Source organism: Nyctereutes procyonoides, unplaced genomic scaffold (assembly GCF_905146905.1).
Source record: "Nyctereutes procyonoides isolate TBG_1078 unplaced genomic scaffold, NYPRO_anot_genome, whole genome shotgun sequence".
NCBI classification, from domain to species: Eukaryota; Metazoa; Chordata; class Mammalia; order Carnivora; family Canidae; genus Nyctereutes; species Nyctereutes procyonoides.
The window spans coordinates 41,392,991-41,413,608 of NW_026575120.1; the positions used below are offsets into that span (position 1 = coordinate 41,392,991).

A 20,618-nucleotide genomic window follows, 5' to 3' on the forward strand; every position below is an offset into this window, starting at 1 on the left:
CGGCTCCCCAGGCACAGCGTCGGGGACCCTCACTCCGGGAGGGGGCGGGCCTTGCCAGGGCGCCTGCGGCCCAGGGGGCAGCTGCCAAGGCGGGACCCTGGCGAGTCCTGACAGGTGCACTCACCATCAAATCTCAGGAAGACACACCTGAAACCTGGCGTCCGGCGGCATAGAGGCGGCCTGCGCCCTCAGGGCGCCACGTAAGCACCTGCCGCCAACCCCGCGGCACCCCGGGGCTCTCCTCGCCACATCACGGTACCAAAAGCCCACAGCACCCAGAGTCCCAGGAGGATGCCCATCTGCCGGGTGACTGCCTGCTGCCCCTCCGACGCCCCGACGCCCGGTCAACACCTGCCACCACCCTCTAAACGTCCAGAGGAGGCCTCTAAGGGGACAAAAAGGCATGAAATAAGGCCTCTGGGATCAGAATTCTGATTTCCTCGTCATTCAGACCTCCTGTCCTCCGCGTCCCCTCCCTGCCCCCATGAAGCCACAGCCGGGAGTCCCCTCCTGCAAGGAGGGCTCAGCAGTGTGGAGGCAGAGGGGGCAACGGCAAGTAGGATCACCTGCTGGGGCTCCAGGACGCGGGCTGCGGACACAATGGTCTCCGGAGAGACGCACCTGCTCCCCGGGTGCAGGAGGCAAGCGCTCCCGGGCACCCGAAGCAGGAGATGCTCCCGGCAGAGGCCCCGCGGCCGGGCTCGCTCGAGCCGCACACCGGGGCTCGGGACCCCTCGCGGAGGGCGTCTGTATTCTGATTCCAGAAAGAGACCACGGCCCGAACCCCGTGGCTGTCACGGGCGGTCAGGCTCAGCCCGGGTGCCCTTGCTCTCCTCCCCGGAGGCCCCACCGTCTCACCAGCTGCTCCCGGCGGCCACGCGTGCTGGGTCGTTCCTCCCAGAGGGCAGGCAGGCCTGACGCAAAGATCCCGTCTGTGGAGCATCACGAAGCGGGGAATCCCGTCACTAACACTTAGCGGCCCCCGGCAGCCCGGCCTCAGCTTCCCGGGCACCCGCGCTGCATGGGGCACCTGCACCTGCACGCTCGCACACCTGTGACCCTCGTCATGAGAGGGACGTCTGCGAGGAATGGAGGGGCCTCACCCTGCCGTTGGAGCCGGGCTGCACGAGCTTGGGGGACCGTCCTCAGGGTGCCCGACGGCAGGCGCCCATACACTGCCATGCCCACCCAGCTGAGCAAGCCGGCCTGCTGGGGCTGCTGCACGTCCCCCCAGCTCGTTTCAGTTCATGAATGACCCCTAAGGCACTGCATGGATGCCCTCACGTATAACTAGGTCCCCCCGGCACAAGCTGAGGCCAGTAACAACCTGGATTAATTCACTAAAAATACGTCAAACCACGACCTCACCCCTCCTCCCATCCCGCCACGGCCCACAGATGCAGGGAACACAGGGCAGCGGCTCCTCTGTCACGTGGGCCTCCACCAACCGCTGTCTACACCGGATCCGAAGACGCAGCAGCTGAATGTGACGTGGCAGGAAGGGCCGTTCTCGGAGGAAATACTCTCGTGAGGAATTAAAACTGTGAAACAGGGCACCGGGGTGGCCCGGCGGTTTAGCGCCGCCTTCGGCCCAGGGCGTGATCCTGGAGTCCCAGGATCGGGTCCCACGTCAGGCTCCCTGCATGGAGCCTGCTTCTCCCTCTGCCTGGGTCTCTGCCTCTCTCTCTCTCTCTCTCTCTGTGTCTCTCATGAATAAATAAATAAAAATCTTTTTAAAAAATAAATAAATAAAGCTGTGGAACAGCCTCTCATGGCGCTGGCTTCGGGGTCCGGATCACACCTTGCGAGCAAAACCACAGACCGAGGCAGGAGCGGGGACCTCCCATGCCAGCGCCAGCGACCCAGGCCCAGGCCCTGCCACCGCACAGTCCCGGAGACGGGCTCGCAGCTCCGCCTGGGGATTCTGAGAAGCCTGAGTGACGCCAAGAGCTGTGGATCGCTGGAGGAGGAGGGCATCGCAAGGCCCTGGGGGCGGGGGGAGCGGGGCGCCCTCCCTGGCACAGACGCAGACCCGGCCTCCAGCCTGGAGCCCAGCGGCGTTCCCGAGCAGGGGCCGAGGGCACAGGGGCAGGTCTCCAGGCTCCGGGGCAGGGGCGCCAGGTGCACCGACGCACCGTGAACACACACCTGGGCTCTGAAACCCGACACCTGCGACGGCTGGGACGCATGAGGCCGGCCCCGTTTGCTGGTCCGTGTGCCACACCCGGGGACGCCCCGCTCGGCACCTCTGAACCTTCGGGGAGACAGCTCAGCTTCTGCGGGAGGTTCGAGGGCTCCCCACTCGGCAGCCACACGGACAGGCAAGCGGGGCCCCGGCGGCCGCCCAGGACCCCCTCCTCTCCAGCAGGCTTCCGTCTCACCCACGGGGGCGCCCGGCGAGCAGAGTATCTCAAATCCCAAACTAGCCAGCGATCCTGCCTGAACTCTTTACCTTCCCCCAAAGCGAACTAATCCAGGTGACCACGGTCACCTGCGAAGAGCAGCTGTTCCCGCGCACCCAGTGGGATGGCGCAGCCACTCGTTGGCCACGGAGAGAAGCCGCAGCCCCGGGGACCCGCGGCAGCAGGCGAGACGCCCCCGATGGGATCACAGCCCGGGCCCGTGCCTCGGGGCGCCCTCGGGGCCCAGACCTCGCCTGCGGGGCTTCACTGCCTGATGGCCAGGGACACGGTGACCTCAGTCCAAGCTCAGCACTCGGCTCCCGGCGGAGCCCGCGGCCCCCGGCCCGGCCCCGTTTCTGCAGCGTGGCTCTCCCCTTGGCGCTGACGCAGAGCTGGGCTCACCGCACACGAACCCGCCCCGGGGAGGGTGCCACACGCGCAGCCTCTGCCCCCCTCCCCTGTCCCCCCACCCGGCCTGTGGATGTCCCAGAGGAGCCCACCGTGCCCGCCGTCCCCCAATACACTGAGCAGCAAGCAGGGCCGGACGTTAGGCCTAAGCCCGTGCCCCAGACCAAAGACCAAAGCATCACGGTCGCCTGCCAGGAAATCCTGCAAAACCCCCAGCTCCCAGGGACCCTGTGGGCTGCGCGCACTCGGGGTAAGCAGGGACCCCCACCGGCAGAGCCGCATCCCAGCTCCTGGCAGACGGAGCTGTCCCCCGATTATCCCAGAGCGGCTGGCAAAGTGCGGCCCTTCTGCGCCGACGGCGACCGCGTCACGGTTCCGGAATAAGAAGGGCCTTTGTCACCGCGGAGGCATTCTGTCCGGCCACTCAAGCTGGGCTGCCGAGAAAAGTGACTGCGGCTACGATTCCCCCAAGGCCGGTCTACGGAGAAAATGCTGGTCGGTCGCTCAGCAAACTGCCAATTAGGGCGGCCAGAAATGCCGCCACCGGTGATAGCGAAGACTTCTGGAATATTCTCTGAGCCAAAGAATTCAATCCTCTAAGTAGCTGGCTCTGGGCCCTTCAAGAAATGGTGCCAACAGGGGGGCTCACTTCCCAGCTGCCAGGAGGAGTGGCCGGGCTGGCCACAGTGTCACACACGGAGGCCCACACAGGTACACACACACGCACGCATTTGCATGCACACATGCATGCACCTCCAGGCATGTGGGCACACACACGCATACTATACACATGCAGGCGCACACGCACGTACTGTATACGCTTCCAGGCACACACACATGCATGCACATCGGGCACATGTGCGCACACACACAACTACACACATGCAGGCACACAGGCATGTACTATATACACTTCCGGGCACACACACATCCATGCACATCTAGGCACATGTGAGCACACATATACTATACACATGCAGGCACACACGCACATACTGTATACACTTCCAGACACCCACACGTGCATACCATGCACACATGCATACTATACACATGCAGGCACACACACACATACTATATACAATTCGAGGCACCCACACATGCATGCACATCCAGGCACACACACATGCATGCACCTCCAGGCACACGTACGTACACACATACCATACACATGCAGGCACACACGGTACTGTATACACATCCAGGCACACAAACATGCAAGCACCTCCAGGCACGTGCGCACACACACAGGCAGGAGGACACAGGATGGGCAGCACTGCACTGCTGTCCCAGGGGGGCTCTCACGTCTGCCCCACAGTAGTAACAAGGTATAAGCTGTGTAGGACAAGGGTCATATAATGGACACCCTCAGGGTTAGGGCCACATCTAAATCCTCCTGGGGGAGGGGGAGAACCCCTCTTGGAATCCAGAAAATTCCTGAGCCCCAAACAATCACTTAAAAGCAAAAGGGCACATCTGCAGGCAACGCAGACCGAGAATACACCAGGGCTGGAAACGAGCCACTCTGTGAGTGTGTATGAGCCAGGAACCCCTGGCCTAGACCAGAAAGGCGGCTCCTCCAGAGTGAGACGAGAAGTGAGGCAGAAGTGCCCACAGCCCCGCCGTGAGCGCCCGTCCCTGAAACAGCTCAAACGCATACCACGTGACATCTCGGAGGCAGGGGGCCAGGCGTTCCGAGGGGGCGGGGGCAGTGCTGCTGGCCTGGGGCTGGGCGGCCGTGTAGCGCAGGCCTCTGCACCTCACTGTCCGCTTCTCCTGCGCCCCAAATCCCCCGTGATGGAAAGTTCAAAAAGATAAGTCATTCCATCTCTTTCTTGAAAACACGCATAGGGCCAGCCTGTAGTTCCAGCTATGTGTATACGTGTGTGTGCGTGGGAATGTACGTGCGTTCCTGTGCATGTCTGTGCATGTGTCAGCTGTGAGTATAAACTGAACTGTGCGTGTGCATGCACGCATGTGGGTATATACGTGTTCCCAGATGCGTGAGTTTTGCATGTGTGTGCATGCGCGTGTGTGCATGTGCTCCCGCATGAGTGTGAACTGTGCGTGTGTGTGCACGTGTGCACTCCCACAGGGCTGTCAACTGTGCATGAGTGTACATGTGCTCGTGTGCGTCTGTGTGAAAAGCGCGTGGGTGTAAATGGTGTGAGTTGTATGTGCGCACGCATACGTGCACGGGTGTGCAAGTGCTCCTGCATGGGCGTGAACTGTGCATGTGTGTGTGTGCCCCCGGCGTAGGTGTGAGGTGTGCGTGCGTGTGTGCACTGTGTGTACACGTGTGTGTGGTGGGGAGGGTGGAGGGACTCGGGACCTCTGGTCCCCACACGGAGCTCGCCATGAGGAGCCAGCCACCACTCACGCTGCGTGCCTCCAGCGCACGCCCCTTCTGCTCAGAGCCTGGCGCCAGGTGGAAATCGTCAGCAGCAGCTGACCCGGGGGTGCACAGGGGGTGCCCAGCGGCAGCAAAATCCCAAGACTCTCTAAAACCCCATCTCCCTGGGCCTCCACCCACGGGGGCGGCCTGCGGGACGGGCTCCCACCAAGGCAGGGCTGGCCGGTCGGAGGGGGTAACGCATGCAGTCCCGGAAAATGCGGGACGTGCAGGCACGGAGCTCCGGGCAGAAAACCAGGCCTTCTTGCTGGGCCGCCCATAGCTGCCCACCTGCCACCTCCGGGCCCCCCCACGGCCCCACCCGTCAAAGTCCTAAACCCACCCAAGCACCCCAGGCCTCCAGAGCTTCCAGGGGCACTGGGCCATTTAGCCCCTCCAAAAACCAGGGTGTCCATCGCCAGCTCAGGGCGCTGACCTCCGTGACAGCCTGACAACCCCAAGCACCCCAAGAACAGCAACCCTAAGAGGAGGCCCCCAGTCCTCAAGGCCAGGCACGCGCCCTAAACCGGCCTCCTACCCCAGCCCAGCCCGACACAACAAGATAATCACGAGAGAGAAGGGGTCACCTGCTGGGGGGGGGCGGGCAGGGCGCTGGCGTGGCCGGGGCCAAGTCCCGAACTCTTATCTGCAACCCAATTCTTATCTGCAACCCAATTCTTGAGCGTTTCTACAATTCGGAGCAGAGTCCACAGCTCCTCAGCTTACGGCTGAGATGAAACCTATACGTCCTATCGCAGCATCTAGCAGCCTTCTCTTGCGAGTCCCGTGCTGTGGCCACAGGCCAAGGCGCCCGCCCTGTGCGCCCCTGCCATCCCGCGGAGGCCGGGGGGCGGGGGGCACGGCCCTTACCTTGGCTTCACATCTCCTGTGGCAGCAGTACTTGCAGGCTGCAAGAGAAGGAGAAAGAAGGAGTGGGTGTCGAGCGGACTCAGCAGCAACTGGTCTCACCCCTGTGAACCCCGCCCGCCGCTGGAGACCCTCGGGATGCGGTGCCACATCGGCAGAGGGCGGGGGAAAGGGGGCAAGGACCCCGGGAGGATGGCCACGCGGCCTCCATGTGCGCCTGGGAATGACAGCTTGTCCCTGAACGGGGGTGGGAAACCCCGAAGAGCCCCCGCAGCATCAGGGCTGGCGACCGCCTTCCAGTCGGCGACGGAGCTGCCCGCTGAGCGCCACACGCACCGCACTTCCGCGTGGCCTGGGAACGACTGTCCCAAGAAGTCCACGTCCACATTCCAGCAGGGGAATCCTCCCGCCGGGGCCGTCATGTGAGCGCTGAGCCCGGAGGCCCCGGCCGCGCAGCCCTGGGGCCGGAACCAATGGGGATTTTCCAGGCCTGCCCCCGGGAGGCTGTGGCCGCTGATGGAGGAGGCCCCGGATGCCAGGCGGAGGAGGCCCTGGGTGCCAGGCACAGGAGGCCCCCCGGATGCCAGGCGGAAACAGCAGGACCGGGAGGCGGGGACATAGGGAGGGCAGGGGACAGCCCTGCATGGGCACGCTCCACGCCTCTGCTTCCCCTCCCCGCCTGACCGCGATGCCATCAAGGAAGCCGGGGTGACACGACAAGCACGATGTCAACCTACACAGGTGTGTGGGGTCCTGGGAGAATGAGGCCCTGGTGGGGGCGTGGGGCCGGGCCCTGACCTGCTCGGTGCCTCAAAGCGCCCACACACAGACGAGGGTACAGCAAAGTCACTGGGCCACCGGCGGGGGGCACTGGACGCCAGAACCAAGCGGCCGGGGCGTTATCTCTGCGAGATCTCTCTCCTGATGGTCTCTATGCCTCTGAGGCTCGCGAGTTATTCACAGAGACGCAGGGACTCGGCGCGAAGGCGATGAGAGAGGCTCTAACCAAGACAGACTTGCCTTTGGGATAAAAGGGGCTTCGCGCCAGACCGGGAACGCGACAGGGAGCCCAGCGGGGGCTGGAGGCTGGTAGGACGTCCCGAGGTCACGAGGACATGCTCAGAGGCCTGGGCTTCTGGGTGAGCGAGAATCAGCAGAAATGCAGGTAGGAGCCCCAAAGGATGCTGTGTGCGCACACCCCGAGCAGGGCGGGTGGTCCAGCGCAGCCAGGGCCAGCGGCATGAATTCTGTGGCTGTCACACTCCAGGAGGCCCCAGGTGACTGGTGGGCCACACCGCCCAGCTACGTGGGCCCCGGATTCCCATCCCGCGGAAGCAGGGACGAAGGGCAGATGCCACTGCCATGGCACGGTCCTAACTGCCGCCGGGGTCATTGGCCACAAGCAGACATCCTTGCTGCAACGGGCCAGCTCAACCCCGAAAGGGGTCTGGCCAGGGCAGCGTGACAGGCGCGGGGACACACGCACAGGGCAGATTTGTCCCACGACTTGGCCTTCGTCGGGTAAAGTCATCGTATTCACGAGGGTCAACCAATCACAGCAAAGCGGCGCCAACCCGAGCACTGCGGTGGAGACCCCAAGAGGTGGACCTGTTGTTTCCGGGACATCGGCAGGCGACTCCCAAAGTCTTAGGGCATCCCCTGGGGTTTCCCCAAAGAGCGGCCTCAGGGGAACCACGACCCCGGCCTGCTCGGTGGCTCCTCCTAGAAGTGCACACACGCCTCGTGGGCCAAGCAGACGTGCAGTTCTCGTGCCAGGAGGAAGGTGGCAGCCAGCGCTCCACCCGGAGCCCTCCATCGCTCCTCCGAGGCTGGGTGCATGCGTCCTAGGAGGCCCTGGCCTGCCTTCCCCGCCCCGGCAGTCGTCCCGGTGTACCTCACTCTGCGGCGGCCTTTGTCATCCATCACGGCCACCCGGAGCAGTGGTGGGAACGGGACCGGCACCGACCCCACGGAGCACCCCCACGGAGCGCCCACCGCGCATCAGCTGCGCCCGCAACACCTTCCACCGCACGGGCCTGGACGACGTCACCTGCGCCACAGAGCAGGTTTACAGCCCACGACCCCTCAGGTTGCCCGGGAGGCGGTCGCAGAAGCCGGCGCACAGGGCGGGGGCCGCCTACCCGGCTGCCCACCCACCCGCCCCGCCTGCGGCTCCCGCTTCATTGTCTGCTCCCGGCTTTCCGGAGCTGTAATTGGGAAAATTGCAGGGGTGGAAGGTGTAGAACACGATGGCCTGCGTGTGTCTACATTGTGAGCTCTTTGCCGACGTTAATTACCCATCGCGCTCCCTTGGCTGCGCGCGAGGGAGAGAAGCCGAGACCCACCCTCTCAGCAAACCCCAAGCGGCCAGCCAGGCCCCACGCACCACCGCTCAGTAGATCCCGGCTCGCTCACCTCGCCCCTGCAGGTCTGCGCCCAGACCCGCATCTCCCCATCTCCGCACGCCCAACCCCGGAAACCACCACTCTATCCCCTTTCACTTGACTTTGAGGTACCTGGGGGTTTTCTAAGATTTCGCATGCAAGTGACACCATAAAGGGTTGGTCTTTTTCGGGCGTATTTCAGTTAGCGGATTCTCCGGGTTCGTCCACGCTGTTGCAAACAGTGCGGTTTCCCCTTTACACGGCTGAGCGATTTTCCGTCGTTTACAGACCACACGTCACATCCTTTACCCATTCGTCCGCAGTGGACACTCAGATCGCTTCCGTATTGTGGCTGTCGGGAACGAGGACTTTGCGAGCGAGAGAGTACAGATGTCCCTCTGAGATAACGATCTCATTCCTTTCGAATAAAAACCCAGAAGTGGAACTGCGAGATGATAAGAAAGCCCAGGTCTTCCGTTTTGAGGAACCGCCACACTGTCCTCAAGAGCAGCCGCCCCGGTCTGCATTCCCAGCAACACGGCGCAGGGCCACCCTTTCCGCATATCGTCACCGGCACCTGTTATCTCTTATCTTTTCCACGACAGTCGCTCGAACAAGTGTGAGACGACAACTCACTGTAGTTTGCGTTTCCTTGATGATGAGCGACGCTGAGCATCTTGTCACGTGCCTGTTGGGCATCCACACGTCTTCTCTGGGAAAGTGCTATTTAGTTCCTCTGCCCATTTCTTTTTTTTCTAATTTTTATTTATTTATGATAGTCACAGAGAGAGAGAGAGAGGCAGAGACACAGGCAGAGGGAGAAGCAGGCTCCATGCACCGGGAGCCTGACGTGGGATTCGATCCCGGGTCTCCAGGATCGTGCCTCGGGCCAAAGGTAGGCACCAAACCGCTGCGCCACCCAGGGATCCCCCTCTGCCCATTTCTTAATCCCGTTATGTGGTTGTCTGTTACGGAGCTGTAGGAGTTCTTTGTATATTTTGGATACTAATCCCTCATCAGACACATGACGTGCAACAGCCTCTCCCATTCTGTGGGCTGCCTACCCATTTTCTTGACAGCGTCTTCGGCTGTGCGGAAGCTTTCGAGGTGGATGTAGTGCCACTGGTTGACGTTTGCTGTTGCTGTCATGCCCAGGAAATCGCTGCAAAGACCAACATCAAGGAGATTTTCGTCTGTGTTCTAGTCATTTTACGGGTTCAGGTCCCACACTTAAGTCTTTGATTCAGCTTAAGTTTTTTGAGTGGTTGAGACCCAAGTGCAGCGTCACTCTTCTGCATGTCATTACCCATCTTCCCAGCATGGCTCGTGGAACCGGTTATCCTTCCCCGATGGATGTCCCTGGCATCCTTGTCAGAGATGATGCACACGCAGGCTTATTTCCAGGCTCCCGATGTGCTCCACTGGTCACTGTGCCTATTTCGACGTCAGCGTCACCCTGTCCTCATCAGTACGGTTTTGCAATATGGTCCGAAATCAAGGAGCGTAATGCCTCCAGCTCCGTTCCTTCTGAAGATCGCTTTGGCTATTTGGGGTCTTTCATAGTCTCAGGTGAATTTTAGGGCTGTTTCTGTTTCTGTAAGAAACGCCATTGGAATTTTGATAGAGATTGTGTTCAATCTGCAGATTGCAGTATGGATATTTTAACGATATCAATTCTTTCAATCCAAGACCATGGGCTATCTTTGCATTTATTTGTGTGCTCTTCGATTTCTTTCACCAATGTCCTACAGTTTCCAGAGTACAGGTCTTTCACCTTATAGGTCAAACTTATTCCTAAGTATTTTACTGTTTTTGATGCCACTGGAAATGAGATTCCATCCTTAATCTCTCTTTCAGACAGTTCACCGTTAGTGTCCAGAAATGCAATGGATTTTTGTACGTTGGTCTCATATCCTGCGACTTTACCGAATTCATTTATTAGTTCTAAGAGTTTTTCAGTGGACTCTAAGGTTGTATATGGTATTTGTTCCTAACACTGGACTTTTATAAATTCGAGAGAACATTCAACTGTACGAACGGTCCTGAATTACTGTGTTAAAAAAAATAATTTTAAAAAACTGCAGCAGTCCCCGTGAAGAGTGGAATCTGTGCAGGTTTTAATACAAAGAGACTCTACGCTCTGTTCCCAGATGAGGATAAACATGCTAATCTCAGCATTTCTGGGCCCGTCACCATGTAAGGCCGTGACTCTGCCTCCAAAGACCAGTCCTGATGGCTCTACGTGTGGATGGCATCAAATGCGTGCATTACACAAACATGTTCATTGCAGTTTCCCCAGAATCTCATTACTTTCACTCGCTTACATGAAAATGAAAAGAATTCCATCGACCCTAAATGCAAAAACGTCCCTTTCATTAAAAAACAATACACACTTGCCTCGTTACTCCCATTACCTTTTGCTCCATCACAGCCCTTGTCCAATTTCCTGCTAAAATCATTAGCACGTCCTCTGAGCTGAAGGACGGAGGCCCCACACGCTGGACTCGGTTTCCCCACCCGTGACACAGGTGGCCAGGGGGTTAGCAGAACACGCAGTGCAGGACAGCGCCGGCTGGGAGCTCCTCGGACGCACCACACGTGCCCGCTTCTACCACCAAAACTCAGCCCGAGTCTCTGAAGACGCCCCCGAAATGCACCAACTCTGCCCCTTATGCGCCTCCTCCTTGCTCCTCTGCATCACAACGTCCCTCGCTGCCGGGCGCCGAGCACCCAGCGAACGGAAGGCTGGAATCCTCCACCCAAGGCCAAACTCCCAGTCCACTGGGACGCCCGTCCTGCTTCCACATTAGCCCCGCGCCTGCGTCACCCCGAGCCCCCCCAGCACAAACGCCCTCACAGCACAACGTGGGTGCCCCTGGATCACACCCCACCAGCCTTCACACACCCGCCACCTCCGCACCCCAGCACAATCGCCCAGGGGGACAGCACACGTAGCGGAAGACACGGAACGTTTCCCAAGAACCATCACGTACTCAGCACACCGCAGAGTGCTTGCAGGACGCCCCGCTGTCCGTGGGGCACGGGGATCACCGCCCACCACTTACCGTACTCACTCCTCGCATTCCCGCCCTTCCATGTGACCAGGCGGCCGTGCACACGGAGCACTTCTCTGTGCAGCGGAGCACTCGCGTGGCTGAGGGCCGGCAGCTGACCTAGCGGCCTTCCCAGGGAACACCGCTCTCGGCTGAAAGAACTCCAGCAGACAATACACAGCTATTCAGGCTCACAGATGAACAAAGGGTGCCTGTCACAGTGAGGAAAACAACTGGCAGCGTTCGGCCAATGACAAAATTTGAGATTTCAAGTGAAAATTGGTATCTGGGGAGACACGTATCCATCCCCATGGGCCCAACAACTCCTGACACTTTTCTGATACAGCAGACACTGATAGAACAAATAAGGGGGTTTTCTTGGTATTTTAGGATAAATGTGTTAACACCGAGAAAAATCTGCTGAACCCGTTGAACCGGTATTTTCCAAATGACCGCCGCAGGACGTCCCAGGGTCACGCCCGGCCAGAAGATGTACTCAAAGTGCCAGACCGGCTAATGGATCCTAGTGGAGCAGAGCAGGGAAAGCGCGTCGACACGGCTCCAGATCCCAGGCCAAAACTAAGCTTTAAGAAGCATCGCTTGAGTTTTGGTTTGGTGTCAGAAAAGAATACCCACCATAATCTGCAAAGGTCATCAAAACGCCGCGTTTTTCAAATACCTATCTGCGTGAAGCTGGATTTTCCTCAGATACTTGAACCAAAACAGCGTGTTGCTGATGGTTCATCGTATGTGTCGACTTGACCAGGTCACGAGATGCCCCGAGGCATCTGGTCGGATGTGATTCTAGATGTGTGTGGGTACGTCTGGATGAGCTTCAGAGCTGAATCTGAATCTTCAAGCAAGGGAAGCAGATTGTCCTCCCTGGCCAGGGTGGGCCTCGTCTAATCAGGTGAGGACCTAAACAAAATGAAGTGCAGAGGAAGAATTCTCTCCGCCCAACTGCCCTTGACCTAGGACATCAGTGCTCTCCTGCTTCTGGACTCAGACTTGGGCTGGAATTTACACCACTTCTCCAGCTTGCACCAGCCGATCTGGAGCACCCACAACCTCCTTAACCACATGAGCCCAACCCCTTATGACAAATCCCATGGGTTCTGTTTCTCTGGAAAACCCGGCCCAATATAAGGCGGAAACAGGCTGAATACAGAAGCAGATGGGAGAATCCAGCCCCTCCACGAAGTCACAACTAACAAAAGCACAAAACATACACGTAGATACACACACGGCAGCCTCACACTTCTGGTTGTACAGAATGAGAAGCGGAACAGCATGATACCAAAGATCACGTTCTGCCATGAAGAAAAGAACCTGCCAAAGCAATTCTTAAAAAAAGTGTGTGTCCGTACATAAAATACTGGGTAGCTACGGAAACACTGTGATTTCTAAAAATCTACTACGGGATAACGCTTGCAGTAGGCAAGCGAAGAGACGTGAAGCTCCGTACAGCACAAAACAACTCTGTCAAAACAGATGTGACCAACGGGCTCATCCCCATGTGAGAACGCCGGGCAGGACGGAGTCACCCCAACTCGGCTCAGCAAGGGTGGACCGCGCAGTACCTCTCGCGGGGAAAACCAGCTAAGTCATGAAAAGTAACAGAAATAGCACCAACTCCAGAACGAATCAACCATGAAACTGGGTCGGAACTGGAAAAGCAGGAGAAATATTAGAATAAAATACGCAGGACATCCTTACGGCCGCAGAAAACGGGAAGGGGCCTCAAGTGACAAGCCAACACAGAGATTAAATGAGATGATGGTAGATTTGAACAAGCCGCACCTGAGAACTTTCCTGAGACAAACACTCCACAGGGCGCCTGGGGGTCAGCGGGGGAGCGTCTGCCTCTGGCTCAGGTCGTGACCTCAGGGTCCTGGGATCGAGTCCCAAGTCGAGCTGCCTGCTCAGCGGGGAGCCTGCTGCTCCCTCTGCCTCTGCTGTCCCCCCACTTGTGCTCTCTCTTCATCTCAGATAAATAAATGAATAAATAAATAAATGAAAATACTCCACAGACGAAAGAATCAGACAAACAACCGGAAGGCTTGCAGTGCAGAATGCGGAACGGTAAGAAACCGCCCCCCGACACCTGCGAGCCAGAGTCCGTCAAAGGCTGGCAAGTAAGCGGCTGGATGTAACAGTGAGATGCCAAGTGCCTGTAAGACAGAATGAGAACTCAAGAAGAAAAGATAATGAATAATCTGATTTTCTTAAAAATTCATTTATTTATCTGAGGAGAAGAGAGAGTGCCCACACGCTGAGCGGGGACACAGGAAGCCGAATCCCGAGCGGACTCTGCCGGAGTGTGCAGCACAACGCAGAGCTGGACCTCACGGCCCCAAGGTCGTGACCCGGCGGGGAGTGGGTCCACTCACTGCGCCCCCGGTGCTCCGGTACCCTGAGCTTCTGAGCGAGCGAACACCTGAAGGTCCAGCTCAGGACGGGGGCCGCACCGGAGCCTCAGTGTCCGCTCGCAGGCCCGCCCCCCGCTAACCACCATGGAATGGGAGCCTACAGTCAGAGCACGTGCCGCTTCTCAGCCATCGACGGCTCGCAAAGACCGACGCTGCCGAGCCCCGGGAGGGGGCGAGGCACCCGGACTGTGGGCGCGGGTGGGCGCCGGTCCCGCCTCACGCTCAACGAAGCCCGCGGGCATCTCCCGGCCTCGAAGACACACATGTGCGGGCCGCGGCAGCGCTGTCTGCACGCCACGCACCGGGCCCCTGGTCACGGGTGTCTGAGCCTGGGGCCCCAGCACGGCCCAAGCACCTGCCCAACGCTCCGACGTTGCTTCCTGCTGTCTCGGGGCGCTGGGTGGCCAACGTCTGCGGAGCCTCGGGACCAGGCCTCGCGGGCAGGCCCCACCCCACCAGCCGGCCGTCGCCTCACATGTGGCCCAAGGCAGGCGCTCAGCTCACATCCCCGCCCATGGCCCCGGCCTCCATGAGCCGTCGCAGAGGCCACCACGGCCCTGACAGCCCTGGGACAGGGCACCCCTCAGACTGTGGCCCTGCCGGCCCCGGGGACAGGGTGCCCCCTCACGGCGTGACGTCCTTACACGCAGCGCAGAGCTGTCTTGTCGTCTCACTCTAGCTGGTGCCTAACGTACATTTGTTTTCTACCCAGGAAGAGCCGTCACCCAAGCAGCCTTGGCAAAGCCCCGGTGCCTCCTCCCTCCGGCCTCCTCCCCCTCCTCGGCCTCCTGCCCTCATTCCCTGGCTCGCTTCCCTTCCAGGCTGTTCTCTCCTAGTCCGCGATGGGATTCGGGCAAAGCCTTTCCAGGGAGCACTCCTGCTGGGTCTGACCCTGCCCCTCCTGGATTCATCTCCCTCTCAGGGCAAAATCCCCAGAACTCACATTTGTCTACACCCATCAGGACCAGAACTCCAAGGTCGCTGCGCCGCAGCCTTCCGCTGCCTCACGCAAAGTATGACCAGGTCGGGCTCACGAAAGCACCATCAGTGACAGCCGAACCATTTGCGACCACCCGAGGGTTCCTGGCGGAGCGACGTGTACCAGAGCCGTAAGCAGTGGCAAGGGCACAGAGCTGAGGTGGCATCAGTGGGGCTCGGGGGAGCTGAGGGAGCCACAGCCAGACACGGAACCCCATCCCCACCCCACTACCATCTGTGCCTTTTCCTGGGAGGTTCCAGGATCAGAGATAAGAAAGCCTCTATGTGCAAGTGTCCCAGCTTCGTGAAAATGAAGCTTTTTCTTCTACTGTCACCACATACAGAACACGAGGTAAGACAGGAGGTGGAACGTCAAGTAAGGGACTTGAAGGTCAAGAATGAGCCAGAAAGGGATCCCTGGGTGGCGCAGCGGTTTGGCGCCTGCCTTTGGCCCGGGGCGCGATCCTGGAGACCCGGGATCGAATCCCACGTCGGGCTCCCGGTGCATGGAGCCTGCTTCTCCCTCTGCCTGTGTCTCTGCCTCTCTCTCTCTCTCTCTGTGACTATCATAAATAAATAAAAATTCAAAAAAAAAAAAAAAGAATGAGCCAGAAAGGGAACAGTAAAAATAGGAACCTGAGTCCCAGAATACATGCCTGCCCTTCCCTACCATCACTGTATCACCAACAGGACCACCACAGTCACCATTATCACCAACACCACCCCCGGGGCCACCACTGTCATCCTCACCATCATCGTCACCACCAACGCTACCATCACCACCATCATCACCATCAATACCACCACCATCATCATTCTCACCATCATCATCTTCATCACCATCATCACCACCATCATCGCAATGATCATTTTTACGATCAGCATTATCACCGATACCCTCAAGGTCACCACCATCATCATCATCATCAACACCAGCATTATTATTACTGTCATCACTGATGTCACCACCATCATCGTAACTGTCATCACCACCATAATCGGCATGACCACCAGCATCACCGCCACCATGATCATTACACGCACCTTACCGCCAACCTCAGCATCATCCTCTCCACCACCACCACCATCATCCCCACCTCCACCATCACCATCGTATCACTGCCATCAGCACCACAATCAGCAGCAGCATCGCCTTCATCACCTTCATCACCATCACCAACACTACTAGACACTTTTTTTTTTAAGATTTATTTCCCCATGAGACACACAGAGAAGAGAGAAGCAGAGACCCAGGCAGAGGGAGAAGCAGGCTCCTGTGTCCTGGTCTCCGGGGCCCACACACAGGCTCCACATGCAGAGGCACGTGACGCGTATGACTCGCAGGAGACAAAGCTCCCCGGGCTCTCCTTCGCGGTCTCCACGCTGCCGTGATGGAAGGAACAGACCTGACGACGCGCTGTCAGGGGCGCTGAACAGAACCACGGAAAGGCCACCGCTCCCCTGAGCAGCCAATCACGGACACCCGCACGACCCTGCCGGGCCCTGTCTACACCCGCAAGACCCTGACCACTCCCGAACCTGGCCCTGGGAGCAGCATGCGCACACCCTGCCCCCGCACATCCACAGGGAGACACCTCCACGTTGACGAGTCAGTCCCCAGGAGACCCGTCCCTCACAGGCCCTCTTCACCTGACACTGTCACCGGGTGCCCACTCGAGGCCTGGAGCCAGCACAGCGATCCCTCCAGCAGAAGCACCAAGTCCCGAATGCACAACCCCTCTGGCCCGGGCAGCAGCTCTCGGGGGCCAGGGGAGGGGGAGGCCCCCAGCCCGTTCCGGGAGAAGGGAGGGGGCCTGCGCGCCCAGAAAAGGAGACAGAGACACTGGGGGTCAGGGAGGGAGGGTGCGGGGCCTCCGGAGGAGCAGCCACACCAGCTCCCCCCACCCTCCGGCCCCTTCCCGGCAAGAGGGGCCCCAAGAGGCCTGTGTCGCCCCCTCACTGCGGACGCCCGACCCTCGCCCCCACAGCCCAGCACAGGACAGCCCTGCAGACAGCACCGCGGGTCCTCAGGGAGGACGGGGACCAAGAGGCAAGCCCGACGCAAATGAAGGCCGCCGGCGACACCCGCCGACCACAGGGCACCACCCGGCAGCCCGCGCCTCCTCCTCCAGGCCCAGCCGCCCCACGCTGTGACACAGGCCCACGCCCCGCAGGGACCCTGGGGCTCTCAGGACCAGAACCGCTGCCCCCACAGGCCCGCTGCACAGGTCTCTGACTGCACAAGCAGCGGGCCGCCTGGGCGTGAGCGTTGGAGCACCGGCAGCCACAGAGCCTGACGACAGGCCGAAGGCCCGGCCCCGACGTGCAGAGCGCCCGCCTGCCAACTGTGCCGAGGGTCGGTGCGCGCGACTGTGAGGCCGAGCCACGAGGGCCACAGCGTCCCCAGCACGGCCAGCCGCCTCGCTCCTTCTGGCCACGCTCCTCCCCAGCTGCAAGGGGGTAAGCTCAGTGGGCCGGCCGGCAGCCGTGGGGGAACACCCGCCAGGAAGGGGCGCCACCACTGAACGTTTGGGAACCCCCCCCCGAAAGCAGTTTTTCATTTGGGTTTTGCTCGAGTGTTTGCTGCGGTTCCGTTTCCTCGGCGGGTGAACGACAGACGTGCACTCACCTCGGCATACAATCCCGTGGCTGTCGATAATCTGCTTGCAAACCCCACAGACCTTGGGCTTTTTAAAGACTTTGTTCTTAAAGCTGTGCAGGCTCGTGAACTCCTCCGGCTGAAAGAGCAAAGGGAGAAACTGTCAGCTCCACGAACCAGTTTGTTTGCTTTTCTCTCTTCTCTTTCAGGAAGTGGGACGTCTAGCGGAGTCCGGGAAAAGCTAAAACAGGAACCTTACAGTTAAACAGGGAAGAACAAGCAGCCGTGCCGCCAAGGCCGGGATTCCCCCGGGGGCCGCGGATACCCCGTCAGCATTCCCAGTGCCAGGGCCCAGCCGGAAGCCCACAGCTGCCCCGCTTGCCGATCCCCTGAGACCGGGCCAAGGCCGTCAGGGCACCGCACTCGTCAGCACTGCTTATGGGACCGTGTACTAGCGTCCACGCTGCAGGCCAACAGCTACTGCCATGACAAAGTCATCCACAGGCACTGCCAGAAGATGCTCAGCCAACAGAGGAAGCTAGTGACTGAGTCTCCTGGCCCCTGGGCCTCTCCGGATGCATCTGGCCTCCGCGGACGGAGAAGCATTCACGTGAGGCCAGCGTGCTAAGATATGTGGTTCCTCCCTACACCTGGCCCGGCACTGAATCCACGACACACGCCGGCTCGGGGACTACACGAACCACTCGCCCACCAGACCCCTCTTTGCAGGGTCAGGGCTCATGGCCCTATCTGATGATCTTACAAAAATTCAATTTGCCTGAGAAACCAAACGCCAGGCAGTCTACCCGATTGGTGATACGTTTGAGCGTCTCCTCTGAGTGCACAGATTCACCGAAGCCGGTACTTAGCACCGGAAGATTAAATGTTAGCCAGAATGGGAAACAAATGGTACAACTACAGCTTCTTACACATGTTTTTATATCTACAACAATCTGGTGACTCAGCAATCCCCTCCTAGAGTCACGAACTGGAACGAATGCATATGCCCACAAAAGTTTTGTGCAAGAATGGGCAGATCTGCCTTACTTAACGGTGCAAGATTTCCAAACAGAAAATAACTCAAACACCCATCCAAAGGAGACTGGGTACACAAACTGCAATACAGTCCTACGGGGGAACACTGTTCAGGAGCACGGAAGAGCTTACTACCGTTATATGCTACTAACCATGGATGAGCATCGAAAGCTCATTGCTAACTCATGCATGAATTATTGTGCCGAGCAAAAGAACTCAGAGAGGAAAGCACACAGTGATGACTATTTATCGGACGTTCATGAACAGGCAAACAAATCTCTCCAGTTCCCCAGAGGCAGGAAAACAGTGAGGTGAGCTCCATGACTGCCCCAGATTCCTGCATCAAGGAAGGCCCCAGGATGCACAGAAGGAGGGGACCAGGGAACTACCTGGGACTGAGGAGACTGTGCTAAGCATTCATGCAAAACAGGGCAGCAAGAGTTCACTTGCCACAGCACCAGGAAACAGACGCGTGGAACCCCTAAGATGTGCACAGGGCCCTCTGATGAGTGCATGTGTGCAGTGTGTGCACACATCACAGTACAAACTGCCCGGAATAAAGTACAGAAAGGAGAGACCACCTAATTAAACACAGATAAACAGACAGAGCATCAGTGAGCTGTGGGAAAGTTCAAGCAGCCTAACACACGTGTAATTGGAGGCTCTGTAAAGTTGGGAGGGGGGATAATTGAAAAAATAAAGCCTAAAACTTTCCCAAAATCTAAACAAAATTATCAACCCAAAAACTGAAGAAACTCAACAAATCCCAAGTACAAGAAGTGTGGCCAATTTTACAGAAAATCGTAAAGGCCCCCCAGAGGGAAGGAAAGGACACAATGCGACAGGGGACCAACCATTAGCACAAGAGCAGATTTCCCACAGAGAACAAAGCCAGTGAGAAAACGGCAGAGAGACAGAGAGCGCCCAGAGAAATTCTGACCTAAAATTCTGGACCCAGCAAAAACAGCATTCAAAAAGTAAAGTGAATTTTAAAATTCTTATGATACGCAAAAGCTGAAACACATCCATCCCCAGATGACACATACTACAAGTTAAACATAGTCTGAGTGCAAGGAAAATGATCACAAGTGGAAAGACCGCTTTACACAGAAGGAACAGCACCAGAAATGTTAAGTATGTGGATAAATACGTAATACTTTCTTTTATATTGAAAACTCACTACAAGATAATTAACTGTTTAATTAAAAAACTAATAGTGATGTAATGTGAGCTTCAACAGACGTAAAACTAAAATTTCTGATAAAACAGCACAGGGGCACCTGGGTAGCTCAGTCAGTTAAACGTCTGCCTTCGGGATGGATCATGATCTCAGGGTCCTGGAATCAAGCCCCGTGTTGAGCTCCCTGCTGAGCGAGGAATCTGCTTCTCCCTCTCCCTCTGCCTCTGTCCGCCATTCGTGCTTGCTCTCTCTCTCTCTAGCTCTCTCTTTCTCAAATAAAATATTAAAAAAAACAAAGAAAAGCAGTACAAAGCTCAGGAAAAAAGAAATGTAGGTTCTACTGCAAGGCTCTCATACTATTCATGAAGTCATACACTCTCATGTGAAGCAGACTGTGAGAAACTAGGGATATGTACTATAAATCTCAAAGCAACTACTAAAATAATGAGTGATAGGTAATAATCCAACAAAGGAGAGAAAATGAAATTATTTTTTAAAATTTCAACTAGGGATCCCTGGGTGGCGCAGCGGTTTGGCGCCTGCCTTTGGCCCAGGGCGCGATCCTGGAGACCCGGGATCGAATCCCACGTCGGGCTCCCGGTGCATGGAGCCTGCTTCTCCCTCTGCCTATGTCTCTGCCTCTCTCTCTCTCTGTGTGTGTGACTATCATAAATAAAATAAAATAAAATAAAAGATGAAACATAAAAACCTTGTTTAAAAAAAAATAAAATAAAATAAAAAATAAAATAAAATTTCAACTAATTTAGTCAGTGGAGCACAAGACCCTTGATCTCGGGCCCTGAGTTCAAGCCCCACATTGGGTGTAGAGATCACTTAAAAATAAAAGTTTTTAAAATAAAAAATTAAATAAAAGTTCAACTAATCTAAACA

At 57.7% G+C, this 20,618-nt stretch overlaps 1 protein-coding gene across 10 annotated transcripts in view; it reads right to left on the bottom strand.

The window, feature by feature from the left end:
- The window catches only part of TNS3 (tensin 3), a 159,743-nt gene that overhangs the window by 113,647 nt on the left and 25,478 nt on the right, over window positions 1-20,618 (bottom strand). For 7 of the 10 annotated variants that reach the window (XM_055334625.1, XM_055334624.1, XM_055334626.1 and 4 more), the window contains 2 exons: window positions 17,543-17,651; window positions 6,073-6,110 (listed from right to left, as the gene is read on the bottom strand). Coding sequence is in view for 4 of the 10 variants with exons in the window: in XM_055334617.1 (XP_055190592.1) it covers window positions 6,073-6,110; window positions 17,543-17,651 (147 nt within the window). In the remaining 6 variants the exon portion in view is untranslated. The remainder of the gene's footprint in view (window positions 1-6,072; window positions 6,111-17,542; window positions 17,652-20,618) is intronic. The other 3 variants (XM_055334628.1, XM_055334629.1, XM_055334619.1) reach the window with 2 other exon arrangements.